The sequence below is a fragment of the Oryzias latipes genome, chromosome 12, assembly GCF_002234675.1.
Source record: "Oryzias latipes chromosome 12, ASM223467v1".
Taxonomy (NCBI): domain Eukaryota; kingdom Metazoa; phylum Chordata; class Actinopteri; order Beloniformes; family Adrianichthyidae; genus Oryzias; species Oryzias latipes.
Genome location: NC_019870.2, coordinates 25,911,335 through 25,929,381, shown reverse-complemented (window position 1 = coordinate 25,929,381; position 18,047 = coordinate 25,911,335). Strand labels below are relative to the sequence as shown.

Genomic DNA, 18,047 nt, shown 5'->3' with positions numbered 1-18,047 from the left:
CAGACTTGTTTTAGAGGAAGCTGTGATGCTTTGGAGGCAGAGGTCCGGGTTAGGGTCTGTTGTTTCAGCAGGAAGATCCAGCTTTACAACAGCATGGAGAAAGAAGTCCGGGAAAAGTCCAGATCTTTTACCTACAGAGAACACCTGGAACTTAATTTATGGAAAAATACATCACAGATATGAATCCAGCAAAAATGGAACCAAATCCAACATGGACATTCTGAACCTACACGTCTAGACACCTTCAGACTGAGGACATGCCGCACCTTGGTCCCCATAATCCTGCAGGTGCATCACATTTGAAATGAGCTCTTTCAGCGGATGAACATGGCAGTTTTCTAAAACATGTATTAACGTTCCTGTGTGAATATATCATAGTGATTCATAAGTATTTTAGTTTTCATTTAGTCCAAATTCAAAGTAAATTGTCCCAAATTTCTCTGGAACGTAATTTGCAGGGAAAAAAGAAAGTTAAAAAGACCTACTCTGACAAGAATGGTGTTTTTAACATTTTTTGAAATTTTTGTTGCACCACAAATGTAAAGTCGGGTTTGTGAGGGGCTGTGAGCTAGTGGGAGAGCATGTAAACAGAGAGCTCTCAGCAACGGAGAGGGGAAGCAGGGCAGGCTTGCTCTGCCCACAACTCAGAGGTGAAGTTCTGATGAACTCCTGCTGCTCTGCAGAAATCATGTTCTAAAAAACAAGACAGGTTTTTCTATTAATGGCAGAAACGTAACGCAAAGACCCATGGGAACGCTTTGGAGTCGGACATCAGGTCACGGGGGGAAATGTTAGCTGTTGGTGCATTCTCCACTTTGGTTATGGCAGCAAACCACCAAACACCTTCAGTTTATAAGACGTTTGTGCATCGGTGCGCTTACATGTCGCATGCTTCAGTGGTTCTTCATCAGGCACCACAGACAGTCAAAAGACGCCCCAAAGGATTTTGCATCATGAGTGACTTTTACCCTGAAGCACAAACATTCGGGTGTCAGAAGGACTTGGCAGCAGTCCTCTTCCTTTCATCCCAAATCTTCTCACCAGATAAAATCCTGCTGCTGCCTTTGTGTCTGCAGTCCCAAAAGAACATGGAGCTGTGAACAAACCTGCTCTGAATAGCCTCAGTGTTGAAGCTCAGAGATCTCTCCATCGTTTTCCTCTGGTGGACCAGAAGTGGAGAACAGCGTGGACGTGAGGATTTATGGCAAAAAGGAAGATCAATTAACTTGTTGTTCACATCAGACAATCTTTCTTTTGTGCAGGTAATAAATGGGAATCAAGACAAGTGCATTAGTAATAAATTTATTGAAAAAGATACAACCAATCAGATGGATGGTTCACTGTCCAGAGATAATGTAACAGAACATAATGGAAGTGCACGTCTAACCCCGCCTCCCATTTCCCACCTGCAAGCTCGGTTTCCTACAAACAGTTAAAACGACAGTTTGGCTTCTGTCTGCAAAATCATCAAAACCCGACCAGGATGTCTACGATTAGAAAACTGGAGATAAAATTAAACATAAAAAACATAAAAACGTTCTCTTATTTTACAAACTATGTTCACTTGGACAATAAAAATGAAAACAAAAGTAAAAACCTTTGTCAGCACCATGTTCTTGTTGATGTTTTAGAAAGTTGAAACCTTTAGTTCCTCCAGTACTGCCCTAAATTTATGACACATTTCAGCCCCCACCCACCCTAAAGGGTTTCATAAAAAAAATGCTTAGCCAATTGGTGCGGACCACAAACGCCTCACTTCAAAAAGGCGGTCGGTCTGCGAGAAAAAAAAAAATCTTATTTAAAAGTCGACCTTTTGCTTCACTTCTTTGTTGGTTTCAACCCTGATTCAACCCTCAACACGTCTTTTCAATCACAACAAAGAAGATCAGAAGAGACCAAAGTGGCAACATATTCGAAAGTGATCAGCTGATCTCGCTGGAATGGTTCGTGGTTAAAGATGGCGAAGGTTTGAGCGCGGGCGCCTCAAAACTCCTGGATCGCAGCAAAGTCAGCTCCTTTTCTTAACGTAAGAAGAAAAACACAGGTGCCCTGCCCAGCACAGGGGAGTATGAAATGTACAGACGGTTTCTGTCCTGGGGGGGGGGGGTCTGCTGTGCATGATGCAACTCCCTCCTGTTCTTCATCAGCTCGGACTTCTTCCAGGATTTGATTGTGCATCTGAGTCTGTGTCATCTGAGTCTGTGTCAGAGTGTCTCCGTCCTCATGAAGGTCGGGGAACCAACGTATCAAGGGGAAGCGGATACAGTACAAGTTCATATAAGGTCAGGAGCCCCCGTGTGGCCAAACGTAGTGTGTGTGTGTAGGTGGGTGTGTGTGTTGGTTTTAGCAGGGGCTGCTGGAAGAGCTGGTGTCAGGCGAGGCGCTGGGCTGCTGCTGGTCCTCGGGGGTGCTGTCAGCCTGCAGGGACGCCATGGCGGAAGAGGAGAACTTACACTTGGGGGAGCCGCATTCACATGTGAACAGCTTGCTTTTGACCTCCCAGAAGTGATCGCCATAATTAAATCTGAAGGGGAGGACAGAGAGAAGGTCAGTGTTGACAAACAAGCACCTTTAGACACCCTGAGATGTCACCGTGACGCCTAGATCAAGCGCCCTGTGACGTACTGTAACGCCACGCTTGATCCCACCATCAACGTAAATCAGCAGATTCTGACGGGGAGTAATGTGGCTTTTCATGTCGGCTTACCATTGGAATGTAAAGTGTGGCATCACTAAGCGAAACATCTTTTCTGCGCTTCGGAGTCTGCAGGAATTATATTAACTGAGTTCACAGTCAAAGAGTTACAGTGGTGGAAAAATGTAAACACTGGAGCTAAAGCTCTGGTGTTTAAGGGTTAATGAGAAAAAACCTAAACAGACTTGACACGAGAACAAGATTTAGCTAAAGTAAGAAAAAAAAGTCATAGAATAAGTTTCTCTATCTAACACATCAATACTCGAGCTGCTCTCCGGCGCTGCTGGGGCGGGTCTGGAGGTACAGAAAACGTTGAGCCGTCTTCATCATTAGTTTTCAGAAATGCTGCTGTGGATGAATGCTCCAAATCCACTCCTAAAATCATACACTCGCCCACAGAAACAACTATGTTCATGTCTTCAGACGCTTCCTCATCCACAGATGGATGAAATTATGCAGACAGCTTCCCAAAACAAGTCCACTGTCAACCAGTCAGAGGGATTAACCCAAAGAAAATGACTATTTGGAGGACGGATGGACGGACGGACGGACGGATGGATGGATGGATGGATGGATGGATGGATGGATGGATGGATGGACGATCTAGTTTTAATTGTGTTTTAAACCTTATTTGATTCAGAAAATGATCTGAATGAGGTCACTATAGAGATTCTTTCTCAGGTGAACTCCATCCAGAGAAGGTCAACATCCATAAAAGGATCTGTGTTTTTTTAGGTTAGCTGTGGTTCTGGTTCAACCCAGTCATTTTAGAACTTTTGGTCTTGTTTGAATTATTAATAATTACATTTCAAATTTACTGAATAATATAAATCTCATAAAACATGGAGGAAGAAGGAGAAAGAAAAAGGGAACTGTTTGGAAAGATGAATTAATTATGGAATAACTCAGTCCGGCTCGACAACAAACTTTTATATTTTCTTCATAAAAGAAAAAATACCAACATAACAATGTTTGTATTATTTTCTACTGGTCATTAAGTGCGAACAAAAATAACAGTGTTGAATTTTCTTTGATGAGTATTATGTGAATTCTTTTGAAACATTTAAAGTATTTTAGTGGATATTGTCAACAGCTTTTTATATTCTTTGAGTCCAGCTGGCCTCCTTTTTATTTTAACACAAAAAATTAGAGATTAAGTCAAATTAAGCATTTAAAACCTCACCACAGAGATCATTTATAGGAAAAATCAAATCAACCTTTATGCCAGAAGAAATGCAAAACCCGTTCATCGACCAAAATGTCCTTTATATTCTCTATTTATTCAGACAAAAGAGGCTTCTTTGTAACTTTTTAGAATAAAAATGAATGTTATATCTGAAAAGGTTTTTAATTAAACAAAATTGTTAATTAAATATAACAAATAAATCAGTTTTATAATTCAATTAGCAAATTGAATAAGTGTTTACATTTAAATCAATCCGGTCAGTTTTGGCAGCAACAGATGTTCCACCAAAACGACAACAAAAACCCCGACGTTCACCAGAAACTGAGCTGCAGACATGGAAACACTCAAGAACTCACCTTTGGAACCTACAGGCAATAAAATCCCTGACAAATCATCACCATAGTAACAGCAGAGGCCAACAGTCTCCGCACGATGCATTCAATGACAATTGTGAATGACACAAACCCCCACCAACACCAGACTTTACTCTGCCAACCACAGCTGTCCCCACAGCCGTGGGACACTTTTTATCATTCAGTCTGAGTGATCGGTCAAAGACTTCTTTGCTACTGAACTCGTTTTTTTCCTGGAATTCAAGACAGAGACGGACCAAAAACTATTCTTGCTAACAATACGGTCAATCAAAAGGCTTCTTTTGTTTATTGCATCTTCGGCTTGTGCAGTTAATGCAAGAAATGCTGCTAACGTTCTGCTTTAAAGACTTTTACATATTGTTCTACATTTATTTCCAAGTGTTTCGTTTTGTTTTTTTATTTACCAATAGGTGATCACTGCAAAGTCGTCAAAGTGATGACTATAGGTGGTCAAACGAACAAATAAAGGTCAAAGATGTGAAACAACAGAAAGGCCATAAAACAGCCTCAAAGTAAACTCTGTATGGATATGAAAGCCAGATTTCACAGGATATTTCACATCACAGCAGAAAAATCCTTCAAACGTACCCGAGCTCTTCCCCTGCCTTGATGTTCTCACTGGCAAAGAAGGCAACGTGTGGGAAACGGAGGTCCTGGTGTGTGGTGAACACTCGACAAGCAAACAAGTTGGGCTCGCACATGTGGTTCAAAAAGCGGCTGATGTTGCCGTAGAAACGGGCATCGATGCAGTACAGGTCTTGAGGCTGAGGAGAAGTGCAGACAGCTGAGAACACACATTTCTGAGCTGGTTTCTCCCTTAGATTTCCTTTAATGTCTTACCTTGTCGTCCAGACTGAACAGGTAAGCGTCCATCTGCCTCATGTCTGCCTCTGCTTCAGAGATGATCTCACCCACATACCTGTAAAAAAACAAACAAATCACTGCTTTTCACTTTTTTTCCTTCCTGAAAACATTTACTGTTGGATTCAAGATTTACCTGAGTTATGTAGATTTTTTTTATTCAAATATCTGTTTCAGATAAAAAAAATAGCCACTAATATTCAAAACTTTACATTGAGATTTTCTGGATACAAATGTGGAAAATCAATATTTTGAAAAGTATTTTTTCAAATAATATCCTAATATCCTGAAATTTTCTAGATTTTTCTCAATAATATTCTGAAAGAGAAATGTAGAGATTATTTATTTCCCTATGACATTCCAAAAAGGGGAATTGAACAATAGCCCCCAAAATTCTACATCATCCAAAAATAGATAGCATTCAGAAAAGTTTGCTAAAAACACAGAATATTGTTTTATTTCTTCTTTTAAATAAAGATAAAAAGAGTTAAATGTACTTTATGAAAATATTTAGGAAAACTATCTGAATAAGAAATACATCTTTAAAAATATTATTTATTTAAAATAGATACTATTAAAATGATTTTCAATCATATCAAATATGAATTTTAGGTTTAATATAATTTTGAACCTGCATTCTTGAAGGTGCATGACAGAGGAGCAGAGACTGTGTGGTAATGCTATTTAAATATAAAACTGATAACTTGACTGTTTAGCCTCTCTGCTAGAAAGCAAAGGCAGATGAGTAAACAAAGGAAAGTTGTTGTGCAAAAGAGCACTGCAGTGTTGTGATTCACTCACTCGCAGACAAAGGTCCCCTTCGGTATGTCCTGCAGAGCCCGGACACCCCAGCCCTTTTTTCTTGTCCTGAAAAGCTGAAGTCTGGTTCTGGAAGAGCCAGAGACTCTGTAAGCAAGACTCTTTGAGCAGGACGCACACAAGCACACAAGCAGACTCCTCCTATGTGTGAGGATTTTAAACTCCTAGATAACCACAGTGCAGTTTGTTTAGCATAAAAAGACTAACTTGAATCCAAAACCAAACAGACCGAGCGTCATAAAAGTCTGCAGATGAACAGAGAATAAATCCTCTTTGCTAAATTACCCCATGATTTACTGAGATGAATGTCTCGTTTTTAGAGGGAAAACCACAAATATAGAGTTTTTCACTTCCTGCTTTGGCAAGTTTACTAGCTCATTTTTTAACTCTTCATATTTCAGCGTTTTGCTTAATGGTTCTTATTAAAAGAAAGAAACACCTGAGTCCTTTTTGGACTACGCGGTTCCTGCAGGTCTTCCAGCAGGAGCATGCGTGGTTGCACTCGAAGATGAGGGGGGGCTCCTCCCGGCAGAACTCGGGCAGCAGGCGGCCGTGCTGTGCAGAGAAAACAACGCATGGATGAAGAAAAGCGAGCAGACCCGCTGAAAGAGTCGCCGCAGACGCGTGTCCTTACCTTGTCGTACCAGCAGCGCAGACTCAGCTGTCCGCACATGCAGATGCTGGAGGAGCAGTCCTCCTTACAAACACAGTACTGGTGGGGAGGAGGAACACCAACAGACACATGTCACCTCCTCTGCTTTCTCCTTCACTAGGTCCCACACAAAAAGAAACTCACTTGCAGGTGTGTAATGTTGCGATCGATGTTCAAAGGGGAGGTGACGCAGTTTTCAGAGATGTACTTGTAGTCTTCTGGGTGGGGCTCATTGTCAACAGAATTGACACATGGAATGGGAACTCTTTCCTGCCCTAAAGAAACGTCTCTGTGAAGACAAAAACTCTCAGATAAGAACCTGTTTTCATAGTCACTTCTTCTTCTTCTTCTTCTTTTCCTTTGGGATTTTCCCTACAGGGGTCGCCGCAGCCAATCAGCTTCCTCCATCTAACCCTGTCTTCTGCATCCTCTCCTCTAACACCAGCTACCTTCATTTCTACGTCCACTGCATCCACAAACCTTCTCTTTGGTCTTCCTGTAGATCTCTTGCCTGGCAGCTCTAGACTCAACCTCCTCCTACCAGGCCCTAAAATCTGATTTTAAAGTTCAGCTATGAATGAAAGAAAAAAGTTAGGAAGAAAACTGTGAATAAGTCAGTCATTTTTCCTCAGAGAGGAAAAAAACAAACATGATCTACTAATATTCTGCTTGCTCTCTAAAATAAAAAAAAAATCTATTTCCCACAGAGAAACAACACTTTAAAACATTTTAAAATGTTAGTAATTTTTTTTTTTTTTGCATCTCACAGAGTGAAGGACATCATGGCTCAATGTTTGGGAGTCACAAAGGTTAATCTGATTTTCATTTATCCCATTTAAAAAAAAATACCAGGGCACTAAATAATGCGGTTTAAAGTTATTTAAATAGTTTGCTCTGAAATTCTGAACCCCTATAACTTTATACCTGCTTGTAGATCAACCAAATGATAAAACCAAACTATAAAGCTACGTTCACACCGCCTTACATGCGTTCAAGCGGTCCCATTAAATAAAAAGTCTATGAAACACGCCTAGATGCACATTTCAGGCTTCCGTGTTCAAAACTCTCATGTTCATGTGTAGCTACGTACGTTTCTACGACTGCTTTCAGGCTCTATGTACAAAACAAATGTGCATTGAACACACGTTGGAAGGTTAGACCAGGTTGAACTTTGACCAATCAGGGACTCTGATTTGGTAGTGCCGTATGGATGCCATTCTTTCTAATTCACAGAAGTCCCAACAGTTTGAGAATTGATCACGGAGGAGAAAAGAATGGCCTGGACGGAATTATATGGTATCAAGTCTTTTATATGTTAGAATAGAGCTGTGAAAGAAGAACCCTGGAGCGAGATTCATGGGATTTGCACCGCTTGGACATTTCCCACCAAGCCTCTTCCACCTGTAGGAGGCGGACAGAAGTAAGCTATGAATAGTAGAACAAAGAAGCGCCCCCCCCCCCCCCCCCCCCCCCCCCCCCCCCCCCCGCTTGTCCAGCGTCCAGCGTCACACGTCCGGTGTGTCTGTAGCTCGATGCTGTACATTTCTGCAGCCTCCTCCACACATCTGCTGCTGAGGAAAATGAGTGAGGAGCGCCGCAGACCGGTTTGCAGGCGAGGATGCAGAAAACTTTTACTGCAATATTAACAATACAGGACGTCATTCCTGCCATCAGCCATCAGACTCTCCAACTCATCGTGCCGCCATGTGTGCACATGTAAATAAGAGTTTTCCTTCCATGTTTATTTCCTATTCATTTTATTTTATGAAGCTGCTACTACAACTGATTTTCCCTACGGGGAGTAATAAAGTCAATCAAAATGATCATATGTTTGAAAATTAAGGGGACGAAAAAAGGCATTTTTAGCCTTTTTGTTTTTGCTTGTTTGTCAGTAAAAAAAAAAAGTTTTAAAGACTTCATCTGAATTTTTTACTTAAAATATAAATACATTGTATGGATCCTTCTGTGTCTGACAAACATAGTAGAGTTTCAATGTTGTGTTAAAAATGAAAGCACCCAAAACGATTGGATAAACGTGTTTTAGAGATAAGACACGTTATGGTAACCTGTGAAGAAGCTTCTGCTCCGCCTGGTTGAGCCTGGAGTTCCTGGCATCCCTGTCCCTCCTGCCGGCCTGCAGGGCAGCCCAGGCCTTGGAGTTGTGGCTGCAGCAGTCTGGAGGAGTTTCTCCCTCACGATTCTTCAGAAACACATCTGCACCTCGAGACAAGAAGAGTCTGAGGAGAAGAAAACAGAATTTCAATGATGACGAGCTGAGGAATTGTCTCAGCTCTGAAGTTTTGGACTCACGTGACACAGTCCAGGCGGTTCTCCCGTGCAGCGATGTGCAAAGGAGAGTCTCCGTGGATGTTCACTGCGTGCAGATCGCTGCTGGCGTTCAGCAGCAGCTCGGCGATGTCTACACTGCCAGAAAACGCCGCCCAGTGAAGGCAAATGTTCTCCTCCTAAAGAGAAAATCAAACCATGTTGTTTTACTAGAAAAAACCACAACTAGTGTGTCTTCCTCATTCTAAAAGATTTTACTCAGCTGTGTTTGTTCTAACAGACCTGTGTGTGGAACCACTGCAGCTAACCTGTTAAGGCTACACGTTTCCTGTTGTGAACAAACACTAAGGAGCAGAGTGAGGGGAGCTGTGTGCTGACCTTATCCCTGATGCTGATGTCAGCTCCTTTGGAGAGCAGCAGCTTCACCTGGTCTGCATGTTTGTACTCGGTGGCCCAGATTATTGCCGTCCAGCCTCCATCATCCTAAGGGCAAAAACAAAAAAATCGATAAGAAAAAGGAATCGGAATGACACCAGCTTTGGGAATCCATCCGTTTTATGGATCCACTTTAGTAACTAACACCATATAACCCAAAACAATTCACAAACCAAAGTTCATTCATTCATCTTCTTCCGTTTTGTCCCTTTCGGGGTCATGGGGCTGCTGGAGCCTATCCCAGCCACTTATGGGCGGCAGGGTATATCCTGGACTGTTCGCTAACCCTAACCCATCACACACACATTCACTCTCACACTCACACCTCGGGACAATTCAGAGTTTCCAATTCAGCTCGAAGCATGGTTTTGGACAGTGGGAAGAAGCCGGAGACCCCGGAGAGAACCCACGCATGCACAGGGAGAACATGCAAACTCCACACAGAAAGGCCACCCACTGATGTTCTGTTACAGGTCCCCCAGCAGAGACTTAAACTGGTGAGGCAAGAGCGCTAACCACTGCGCCACCGTGCAACCCTTGGTAAAATGCCTTGGTAATGCATCTTAATTAAAAACTGGCATTTTATAATGAATGTAACATTTGAATGCTCTGAATTTGGGGTCACAAGCTGGCGCAGTCTTCTCTAACTGTAAACACTGAAATGTTTACAGTACAGGAGGCACAGCTCAACTCTTTCGCTTGCTCTTATTATTATTATTATTATTATTATTATCTTGGATTACTTGTTTGCTGATCAAGGTGCATGAGAGGATGGCTCGTCTTTACCTGCATCTCAGGCAAAACAGCAGTTTGTGCTCATTTCATTTGCTCCGGTCTGAGGCAGTTCCGTGTGCATCACACAAAGAAAGAACTGCAGGCACACAGAAGCATCCAGCCACCAGGTCTATGTGCTAGAAGTTCTTAAGAGCGCCTTTCCGTGTCAGAGTGACATCATTTCACAAACCCACACACACCAGGGGGTAGCTGTACTTGTGTAAGATAGGGGGAGCTTCCTCTGTTATCAGAGGGATGGCTCAGAAGGAAGTCAACTCAGAAAGGAAAGGGAAGGAAAAACCCATAAAAACAAAAACTCACTAAATAAAATAAAAACATAAATTTTGCATAGCTGGGAACATTCTTCTGAAGCATCTGGGAGGACGGTTTGGGAGAACAGGGGAGTTCTGCTCCGTGTGTGTCGCAGGAAAAACAGATGACATCTAGCTGATCTGTTGTCTCTCTTATTGCCATGGTAACAGAACCAGTTTGATCCCATCAGCAATAAAGCGTTTCTTTCCTCAAAGGTTTTGACCTTCAGTTTTCAATAATGCCCCAATTAAAAAAAGACTTGTGCTGACCTGACAGTTGACGTTGATCAGGCCTGTGGACAGAAGATGCTGAACTATGTTGTAGTGACCTGACTTTGCAGCTAGGTGGAGACACGTGAACCCTTCAACATCCTAGAAACACAGACAGGATGGAGAATGAGGAGATCTTAGGTTTAATTAAACAAAATTACTATTACAAATAAGAAAGAAAAAAAATATATTTTTGTTTGGTAAATCAAAAAAGACAAGAGAAAAAAAAAACTCCCCCTAAAAATATATCAAATTTCTTAATAATATTTAATAATGATACAGTTAACAAGAAAGTTACTGAAAAACACCTAGAATCTGTCATTTAAAAATTTTTTTTATTTTATTTAACTTTTATTTTACCAGGCGATCCCATTGAGATAAGATCTCTTTTCCGAGGGAAATCTGGACCAAAAGCCGAATTAATCTTTATAATTTTAGACATTATAAGACGTTTTTCTTGCAGATTTCCGGAGAACGGCTTGCTCCTGATGTAGAGTGGATTCCACATCCACGACAACCCTGTCGCCAGCTTACCTTATGGTTGGCACTGGCTCCGGCTCTCAGCAAGTACAGCACAACCTCCATGTTGTTGTTCTCACAGGCGTCCATCAGCGGAGTCCGCTGGTCTTCGTCACACATGTCCAAGTTTGCTCCAGACTTGGGTTTAAACACAGAACAGCTTCTATAAACATCTGCGATTGAAGATCCTAACCAGCCTGGAGGCTCCTGCCAAACCTCAGATCGTACCTGCACCAGCATGTGGCAGATGTCTTTGTGCCCCCCCTCGGCGGCTGCGTGCAGTGGTGTGCGCTTGTTTTGAGACTCCATTTTAAAGTTTGGGTCAATACCATCCACTGCACAATAAAGAGTTTAACTCAAGGATAAACCACTGGGTTAAAATGATAATAACGATGGGTAAAACAACACTGAAGAAGCTTTTCCTACCCAACATCAGGACCACCTTCTTTAACTCTCCCTGCTTGGCAGAGAGATACAGCTGTTTGGGATGAAACCGCAGCTTCTTGGGCCTAAAGAAGGATTCAGATAAAGAAATGTAAGAAAACCCGTGGGGGTTGTCATATTTACATGTTTATCCTTTGAGCAGAACTATGTACTTCTCTGTGTCCAGAGCAACCAGGACGCTCTCCAGAGTTTCCCTGGGTGCTCCCTGAAGGAGTGTAGGTGAAGCTGTTGATCTGCTGTCGCTCTGCAGAGATGTGCTCCTGGATGAACCAGGAACAGCCGAGCTGTTGAGTCCATGCGCAGAAGGAAGGGAAATGGAACTGTCAGCCTTCCCTCCAGCTTCAGCGCCAACCGCCACGCTCACAGAGCTGGAAACATGTGAGGAGCGAGGACACTCGGGTGAAAACTAGAAATAAAAGGAGGCCCTTGATCCGCAGCAGTCGGCCTTTTACCTGCCGGTAGTGGTGTCTGCCCGGCCCTCAGGAGCGCAGAGCGGGGCCGAGCCGAGCACGGCGGCTGAGGGCACAGTGGAGGTGGTGTCCGCCTTGGCGATGGTTACCTCCTTGGCCTTGCTGACCTCTTCGCCACAGTGGGGACAGAAGCTTTGACCCTTCAGCACCGAGGCGCACGCTCGATGGAAACGGTGAGAGATGCTGACGTCTGGCTGGCACTCCATGAAGGTTCCCTGAAGAAGGGGAACGCAGGCTGAGCAAGCTAAAGGTTGACAAACGTAAGCATCTCCGAAGATTTGTGAAAGTTTGAAGTTTTCCTGACACTTTATAGAATTGTGGATCCTGTTTTGGCTTGGAAAAATGCATATTGCAATTTAAACGTGTTAACCAACACGAAAAACAGTTCCATCTCCTTGTTTGGATCAGTTCCCATCCATCAAGTTGGGCTGAAGCAAAACCTTCATTTTCACTCTGAACTAAATACGAGTTTGTTCACGATTGGAACCAAACTAGCAGGAATTCTAACGTGCCTTTAACGGCAACCTGAGACCCTAAACACACAAAAGATTCAAACTTAGTAAAAAAAATAGAGGGAATGAGTTACCAATGGAGAAAGGGGATTTGTAAGTCACTTTATAAACGCATATTCATGATGACTTTCTCTGGCTTTCATACTGTGGAGGAAATACGTTTTTGATCCTTTGCTGATTTTGTAAGATTCCCCACTTAAAAAGGAAATTTCCAGTCTGTCATCATAATGGTAGGTTCATTTGAACAGTGGAAGATACAAAAGCACAAAGAAAATCAAGAAATGTATTTTAAAGAAGTTATTTTAAGTGTATTTGCTTTTCATTGAGGACAGTAAGTATTTGAACCCTCTTGCCGGAAAGACTTCGTACTTTGTGGCAAAACCCTCATTAGCAGCACAGAGGTCAGGTGCTTCTTGCAGTTCATGAACAGGTTTCTGCACATTTCAGGAGGAATGTTGCTCCACTTTTCTTCACAAATGACTTCTAAATCATTCAGATTTGGTGGCTGTTGCTTAGCAACTCTGAGCTTCAGCTCTCTCCATAGGTTTTCTGATATTTTTGACATTAAAAAGGGAAAATCTTTTATCACAAAGTCTACGTTTAAATTTAAGCAAATACAGTTGCTGATTTTTGGAAGTTGTTTCTGATTTGTGTAAACTTGTAAAAAAAGGACGTTTATGAATTTTCCTACAGCAACTTAACAGGCATCTGTTAAGAAACTTTAGCACAGAAAATTAAAAATAACACAGGATTTATGTAAAAACCAAATTTGAAAAATATTTTTTCCCTGAAAGACGATCTGAGACTGGGTTGAGTTCTCAGTGTTATAATGGTATTCTATCAAAACAAAACTGCTTTTTTATAAATAAAGTTTGATTTGATTTGCTTTAATTGAAGTTTTACAAATCAGAAACATCTACAAATCAACAACTTTGTTTCATTGAATCTTTGTCATCTTTAAAAAGAAATCTACAAATGTTTTCAGATTATTTTAAACTAATTTTCTAGTAGAAGCATTTTAATATAAAAATAGGTTTTTCAGAAATCAGAAGCGTCAAAATTTTAAAAGTAAACTTTGGCCCTGTTTGGACCGGTCCGTGAAAATATGGTCTGACATTAAACCGGTCTGCGGCCTGAAAAAGGTTGCTCAATCTACAGGATTGAGGTCAGAGACCAGTTGGGGCCCTTCCATGACACTGTTATGCTTCTTCTTCTTCAGCCATGCCTTGGTTGCCTTGGCTGATCGTTTTGGGTCATGATCCTGTTGGAAGAACCATCCACCACCACATTTTAATCCTCCTGGTGGAGGGACGGAGGTTCTTACTCAGGATGTGACGGTACCTGGCCCATCATGGGCTCCGCCCATCTTCCTGTCCACACAGTGAAAAAGGCCTGTGCAGAAAAACCCCCACAAAGCATAATGCTTCCACCTCCATGCTTGACAGTGGGGTTGGTGTTCTTGGGGGTCATTGACTTTTAATAGAAATGGACTGAGTAAGTGTGACATCACCTATAAGAAAATGACTTGCTTCTGGTTCCAATCAAACTAAGTCAATTCAGTTGCCATTTTTTTGCAATACGGTTGTTGCCATGTTGGCACCAGAAATCGTCAGTAAGCAGTAATTGGTCCGAGTTGGTCTAAGTCCACATTTCTTTAGAAACCACTCTCTCCAATTAATAGTGTTAGAAGACCACACCCCTTCTACTGAAAGTGGGCTTGGGAGAATCTGTCAATCAAACGCATGTTAAACATGTTAATGTCATGGTTTGGGTTAACCTGACAGTTAAAAAAAAAAGGAATCAGAGCAAGAATGGTTACTCTGACAAAGAGAATGGCTGAATAATAGCTGTTTATTTTTCTAAAGAAGACTATTGAATTCCTGCTTTTTTGGGGCCAATGGTTACTACTTGCTTGGAATGTCAGGGGGGAGGGGTCACTCAGCCCAGTTGTAATAAACAGTCATCAGGTCATGGACAGCATTTCTCTTCCTCCAAACACGACGGGTTGAGTTGATGCCAAAGACCTCCGGTTTGGTCTCATCTGACCACAGAACCTTCTCCTAATCTCTCTGTAATCATGAAGGTGTTCATTGCTAAACTTCAGGCAGGACTGCACGTGTCTTCTTAAGCAGGCGGACATCGCGATGTTAAACTGTTGCGGTGTAACGTATTTCCAATGGTTTTCTTGGTAACTGTGGTTCCAGCTGCTTTGAGATCATCAAGTAAGTCCTGCCGTGTTGTTTTAGGCCGATTTCTCACCGTTCTCATGATCATGGAAACCTCACCAGGTGAGATCTGGTTTGGATCCCCAAACCTAAAGGTGGATTGATGGTCATGTTGCACCAACAGTTGTCCCTTTAACCTCCAGGTTCTTGCTGATGGTTTTGGAGTTCATTCCGGTCTTGTGCAGGTCTACAATCTTCTCCCTTAAATCCACTGAAAGCTCTTTAGTCTTTCCATGTTTGAGAGTTTGGAGTCTGACAGTAGGACTGATTCTGTGGACAGGTGTCTTTTCTACAGGTGATTAGTTCAAACAGGTTTCTTCAATTCAAGTGGCAAGTTGAACAGGAGAGTCTAACTGCTCTTTGTGAACCAGAACTCATCATGTCTGTATTTTCCTCAATGAAATGCAAATAAATTGGTGTAGATTCTTTAAAGTTGATTTCATTATTGTTTTCTCTCACTGTTCAAATGAACCTTCCATTAAGATGAAAGTCTGTCAGTTTCTTTTTAAGTACGCAAACCTACAATATCAGTAAGGGATGAAATACCGTAATTTCCGGACTACAAGCCGCTACTTTTTTCCTGCGCTTACAGCCTTGCGGCTTATTCAGTGACGCGGCTAATTTATGGATTTAATTGGCGGCAGCCATGTACGTACTTTCGAACTCAGTGAATAGTTTGAATTCTCTATCTAACACCAAGCACAAGGCATTTATATTCAACACACCTCTAAGCAGCCAAACAGCATGGAGTTGACTTCGGGTCTTAGACACTTCAGTCATGGTTCAACAAAATGAAACACGCATGCCCGGCCGCATCCCAGAATCCTTTGGGGCCATTAGACCCAACGTGCACGTGATCGCCGCTACATTATGATGAAGCTTTCAAGTTAAAAGCAATCGTTAAAAGCAGCGTGAAAAAGTCCACCGTCACCAACGGGTTTGGAAAAGTCGGTTTGCTGCGTGACGGAGAGAACAGCGCATGGAGTGAATTTACACTCCATTTACGGTTTCTAAGGAAACCGTAAAAGCGAAATTTTGCTTTGAAAAACTCACAGCCTCCGTGTGAGCTGGAGACATCTTCTCCTGCTGATTGAGCTGCGGGGCCGATGGCAGTCTGATGGCTCCCACACGTAACAACGCACCCGCCCCTCATACACAAAACGTACAGTTTTAAGTCCGATTGCTTTGCACAGAAACTATTTGCTCCTTACACCGGTGCAACGGGGACGAAGTGCTCCTCCTTGAAGCTGCCCTGGCCAGAGGTGTCGGAGTAGATAGGAAGGGGAGACAAGGAGCGCGTAATTATAATGATTATATGGTTACTGTTTGTAATTTTATGTATGATACCTAGATTGTCAATAAGTAAAAAAAAAATGAAATAAAAACACCATAACTGAGGAACTTGTGAACAGAATATAGGTCCATGCTGTTTGACAGATGTCGATACACTCAAATACGTGAGCCAGAGGCAAAGCTGGCACAACCCACAATGTGCTAATAAATTGCACTCACTCTGGGATACTGGCCTTGATCTGTCAGGACGACAATATCGCCTAACACATGCGCGGCTTGTACTCTGACGCAGCTTGTGTATGTATAAAAGCAGTCAAACACGTGAAAATGGGTGGGTGCGGCTTGTAATCGGGTGCGCTTTGTAGTCCGGAATTTACGGTACTTATTTCCTTTCCTGTAGTTCAGATGTGAACAGAGACTGAATGAAACTGACCAGGATTTTATAGCTTTCAAGGGAATGAAGAACAGATGAGAAAATGTTTTTGTCAACATGAAAAACCGTGAAAATATGAGACCTAAACAGAATACTCACTGCTCTGCAGAAGAAGCCACAGCCTGGACAGCACTGGTGCTTCACCATGCCGTTGCGGTGGTCCTCACACAGAACCAGCAGCTGAACGGAGTTGGAGGGTCGCATCATTTCGTGCTTCATCACAGCGCTTTGACAGCGGGTTAGCTGGCCATCGACGCTCTCTGTGGCCATGCACTTCCTGTCAGCGAGGATGAGAATCTCTCGACTCTTTGGGGTCTCCATACGACAGCTGCAGAGCGGCAGCTCATGCGCCTCCTCCATCACTGGAGCTGATGTGTTTGAAATAAAGAAAAACACGGAAGGAATTAAAAATACTCTAAAGATGAATTCTGTCTAAATATCGTCAAATGTAAAAACAATTCAATATCCAAACTAACGGATAAAACCCTTTTTGCATCAGTAATTATGATCTAATAAGGGCGGCAGCGGCTCAGGCGGTTGAGCAGGTCGCCCAATAATCGAAGGCTCGGCGGTTCAATCGCTGCTCCCCCCAGTCTACTGTCGTTGTGTCCTTGGGCAAGACACTTTACCCTCCCTGCCTCCAGTGTGGCTTCACTGGTGTCTGAATGTGTATGAATGCCCGGGTGATGGTGAGAGATGCCGTAGGCGCACACTGGCAGCCACGCCTCCGTCTGTCTGCCCCAGGGCAGTACTTACCATCACCCAGTATGAATGAGGAAGGAATGAATAATGGACACACTGTAAGCGCTTTGAGCGTCTGGATAAATCCAATCCATTATTATTATATTTATTATTATCTAAAACTTGTTCATCTTCAGAGATAGAAGCAGCTGCAGACAAATGCCCTGATGTTTCCACGGCTCACCTTTGCTTTCTGACGTTGTGTTTGTGCTGAAGGGCTCCAGGGGCCCGATGTGTGTGTACTCTTTGTCACCATGTGGACCAGAGGGGTGAGACACTTGAGGCTGACCCCCCGCCTCTGGGCCGTCTAAGCCAAACAGGAAACAGGAAGAAAATGAAAACACAATCAACCCAAAGAAAAATATGGAACAAAAATCAAGCAGACCTGGAGTGGGAGCAAGTTTCCTATACTTAAAGATGCGACACAGATGGAAAAATGCATGATTTTGATCAAGATCCTCGTTTCTGCTGTTCTTTAAAGGGGCTACATCATGCAAAATAAACTTTTTGAGCTATTAATTGTTTTTTTTGTATTTTCCAGCCCCTTCCAGGAAGATTCTGCGCAGCCAGCTCCGCCCCCGAGCTAACACACACACCCACTTTCTCTGAGGAGCTAGCAATGTTTGGGAAAAACACTTTTATATGCACAATGCACATGCATCTTTGCAAACGTTTGGATGTTGTTTGTTTTCCGGGGCGAGACGCAGACACGCTGCCGAGGCTGACTAGGTAGATGTCATGAAATGG

General features: G+C 42.7%; 1 protein-coding gene across 2 annotated transcripts in view; it reads right to left on the bottom strand.

The window, feature by feature from the left end:
• Nucleotides 1–1,286: 1,286 nt before the first annotated feature.
• LOC101167635 (histone-lysine N-methyltransferase EHMT1) overlaps nucleotides 1,287–18,047 on the bottom strand; it is a 52,973-nt gene continuing 36,212 nt past the window's right edge. For both annotated transcript variants that reach the window (XM_020707861.2, XM_020707860.1), the window contains exons 9-26: nucleotides 17,485–17,607; nucleotides 16,659–16,927; nucleotides 12,079–12,311; nucleotides 11,779–11,994; nucleotides 11,609–11,691; nucleotides 11,411–11,517; nucleotides 11,198–11,320; nucleotides 10,664–10,765; nucleotides 9,252–9,356; nucleotides 8,898–9,052; nucleotides 8,654–8,824; nucleotides 6,732–6,876; nucleotides 6,570–6,647; nucleotides 6,375–6,490; nucleotides 5,918–6,004; nucleotides 5,096–5,174; nucleotides 4,844–5,019; nucleotides 1,287–2,524 (exon numbers count right to left, since the gene is read on the bottom strand). In XM_020707861.2, the coding sequence (XP_020563520.1) occupies nucleotides 2,344–2,524; nucleotides 4,844–5,019; nucleotides 5,096–5,174; nucleotides 5,918–6,004; nucleotides 6,375–6,490; nucleotides 6,570–6,647; nucleotides 6,732–6,876; nucleotides 8,654–8,824; nucleotides 8,898–9,052; nucleotides 9,252–9,356; nucleotides 10,664–10,765; nucleotides 11,198–11,320; nucleotides 11,411–11,517; nucleotides 11,609–11,691; nucleotides 11,779–11,994; nucleotides 12,079–12,311; nucleotides 16,659–16,927; nucleotides 17,485–17,607 (2,549 nt within the window). In that variant the 3' untranslated portion in view covers nucleotides 1,287–2,343. The remainder of the gene's footprint in view (nucleotides 2,525–4,843; nucleotides 5,020–5,095; nucleotides 5,175–5,917; nucleotides 6,005–6,374; nucleotides 6,491–6,569; nucleotides 6,648–6,731; nucleotides 6,877–8,653; nucleotides 8,825–8,897; nucleotides 9,053–9,251; nucleotides 9,357–10,663; nucleotides 10,766–11,197; nucleotides 11,321–11,410; nucleotides 11,518–11,608; nucleotides 11,692–11,778; nucleotides 11,995–12,078; nucleotides 12,312–16,658; nucleotides 16,928–17,484; nucleotides 17,608–18,047) is intronic.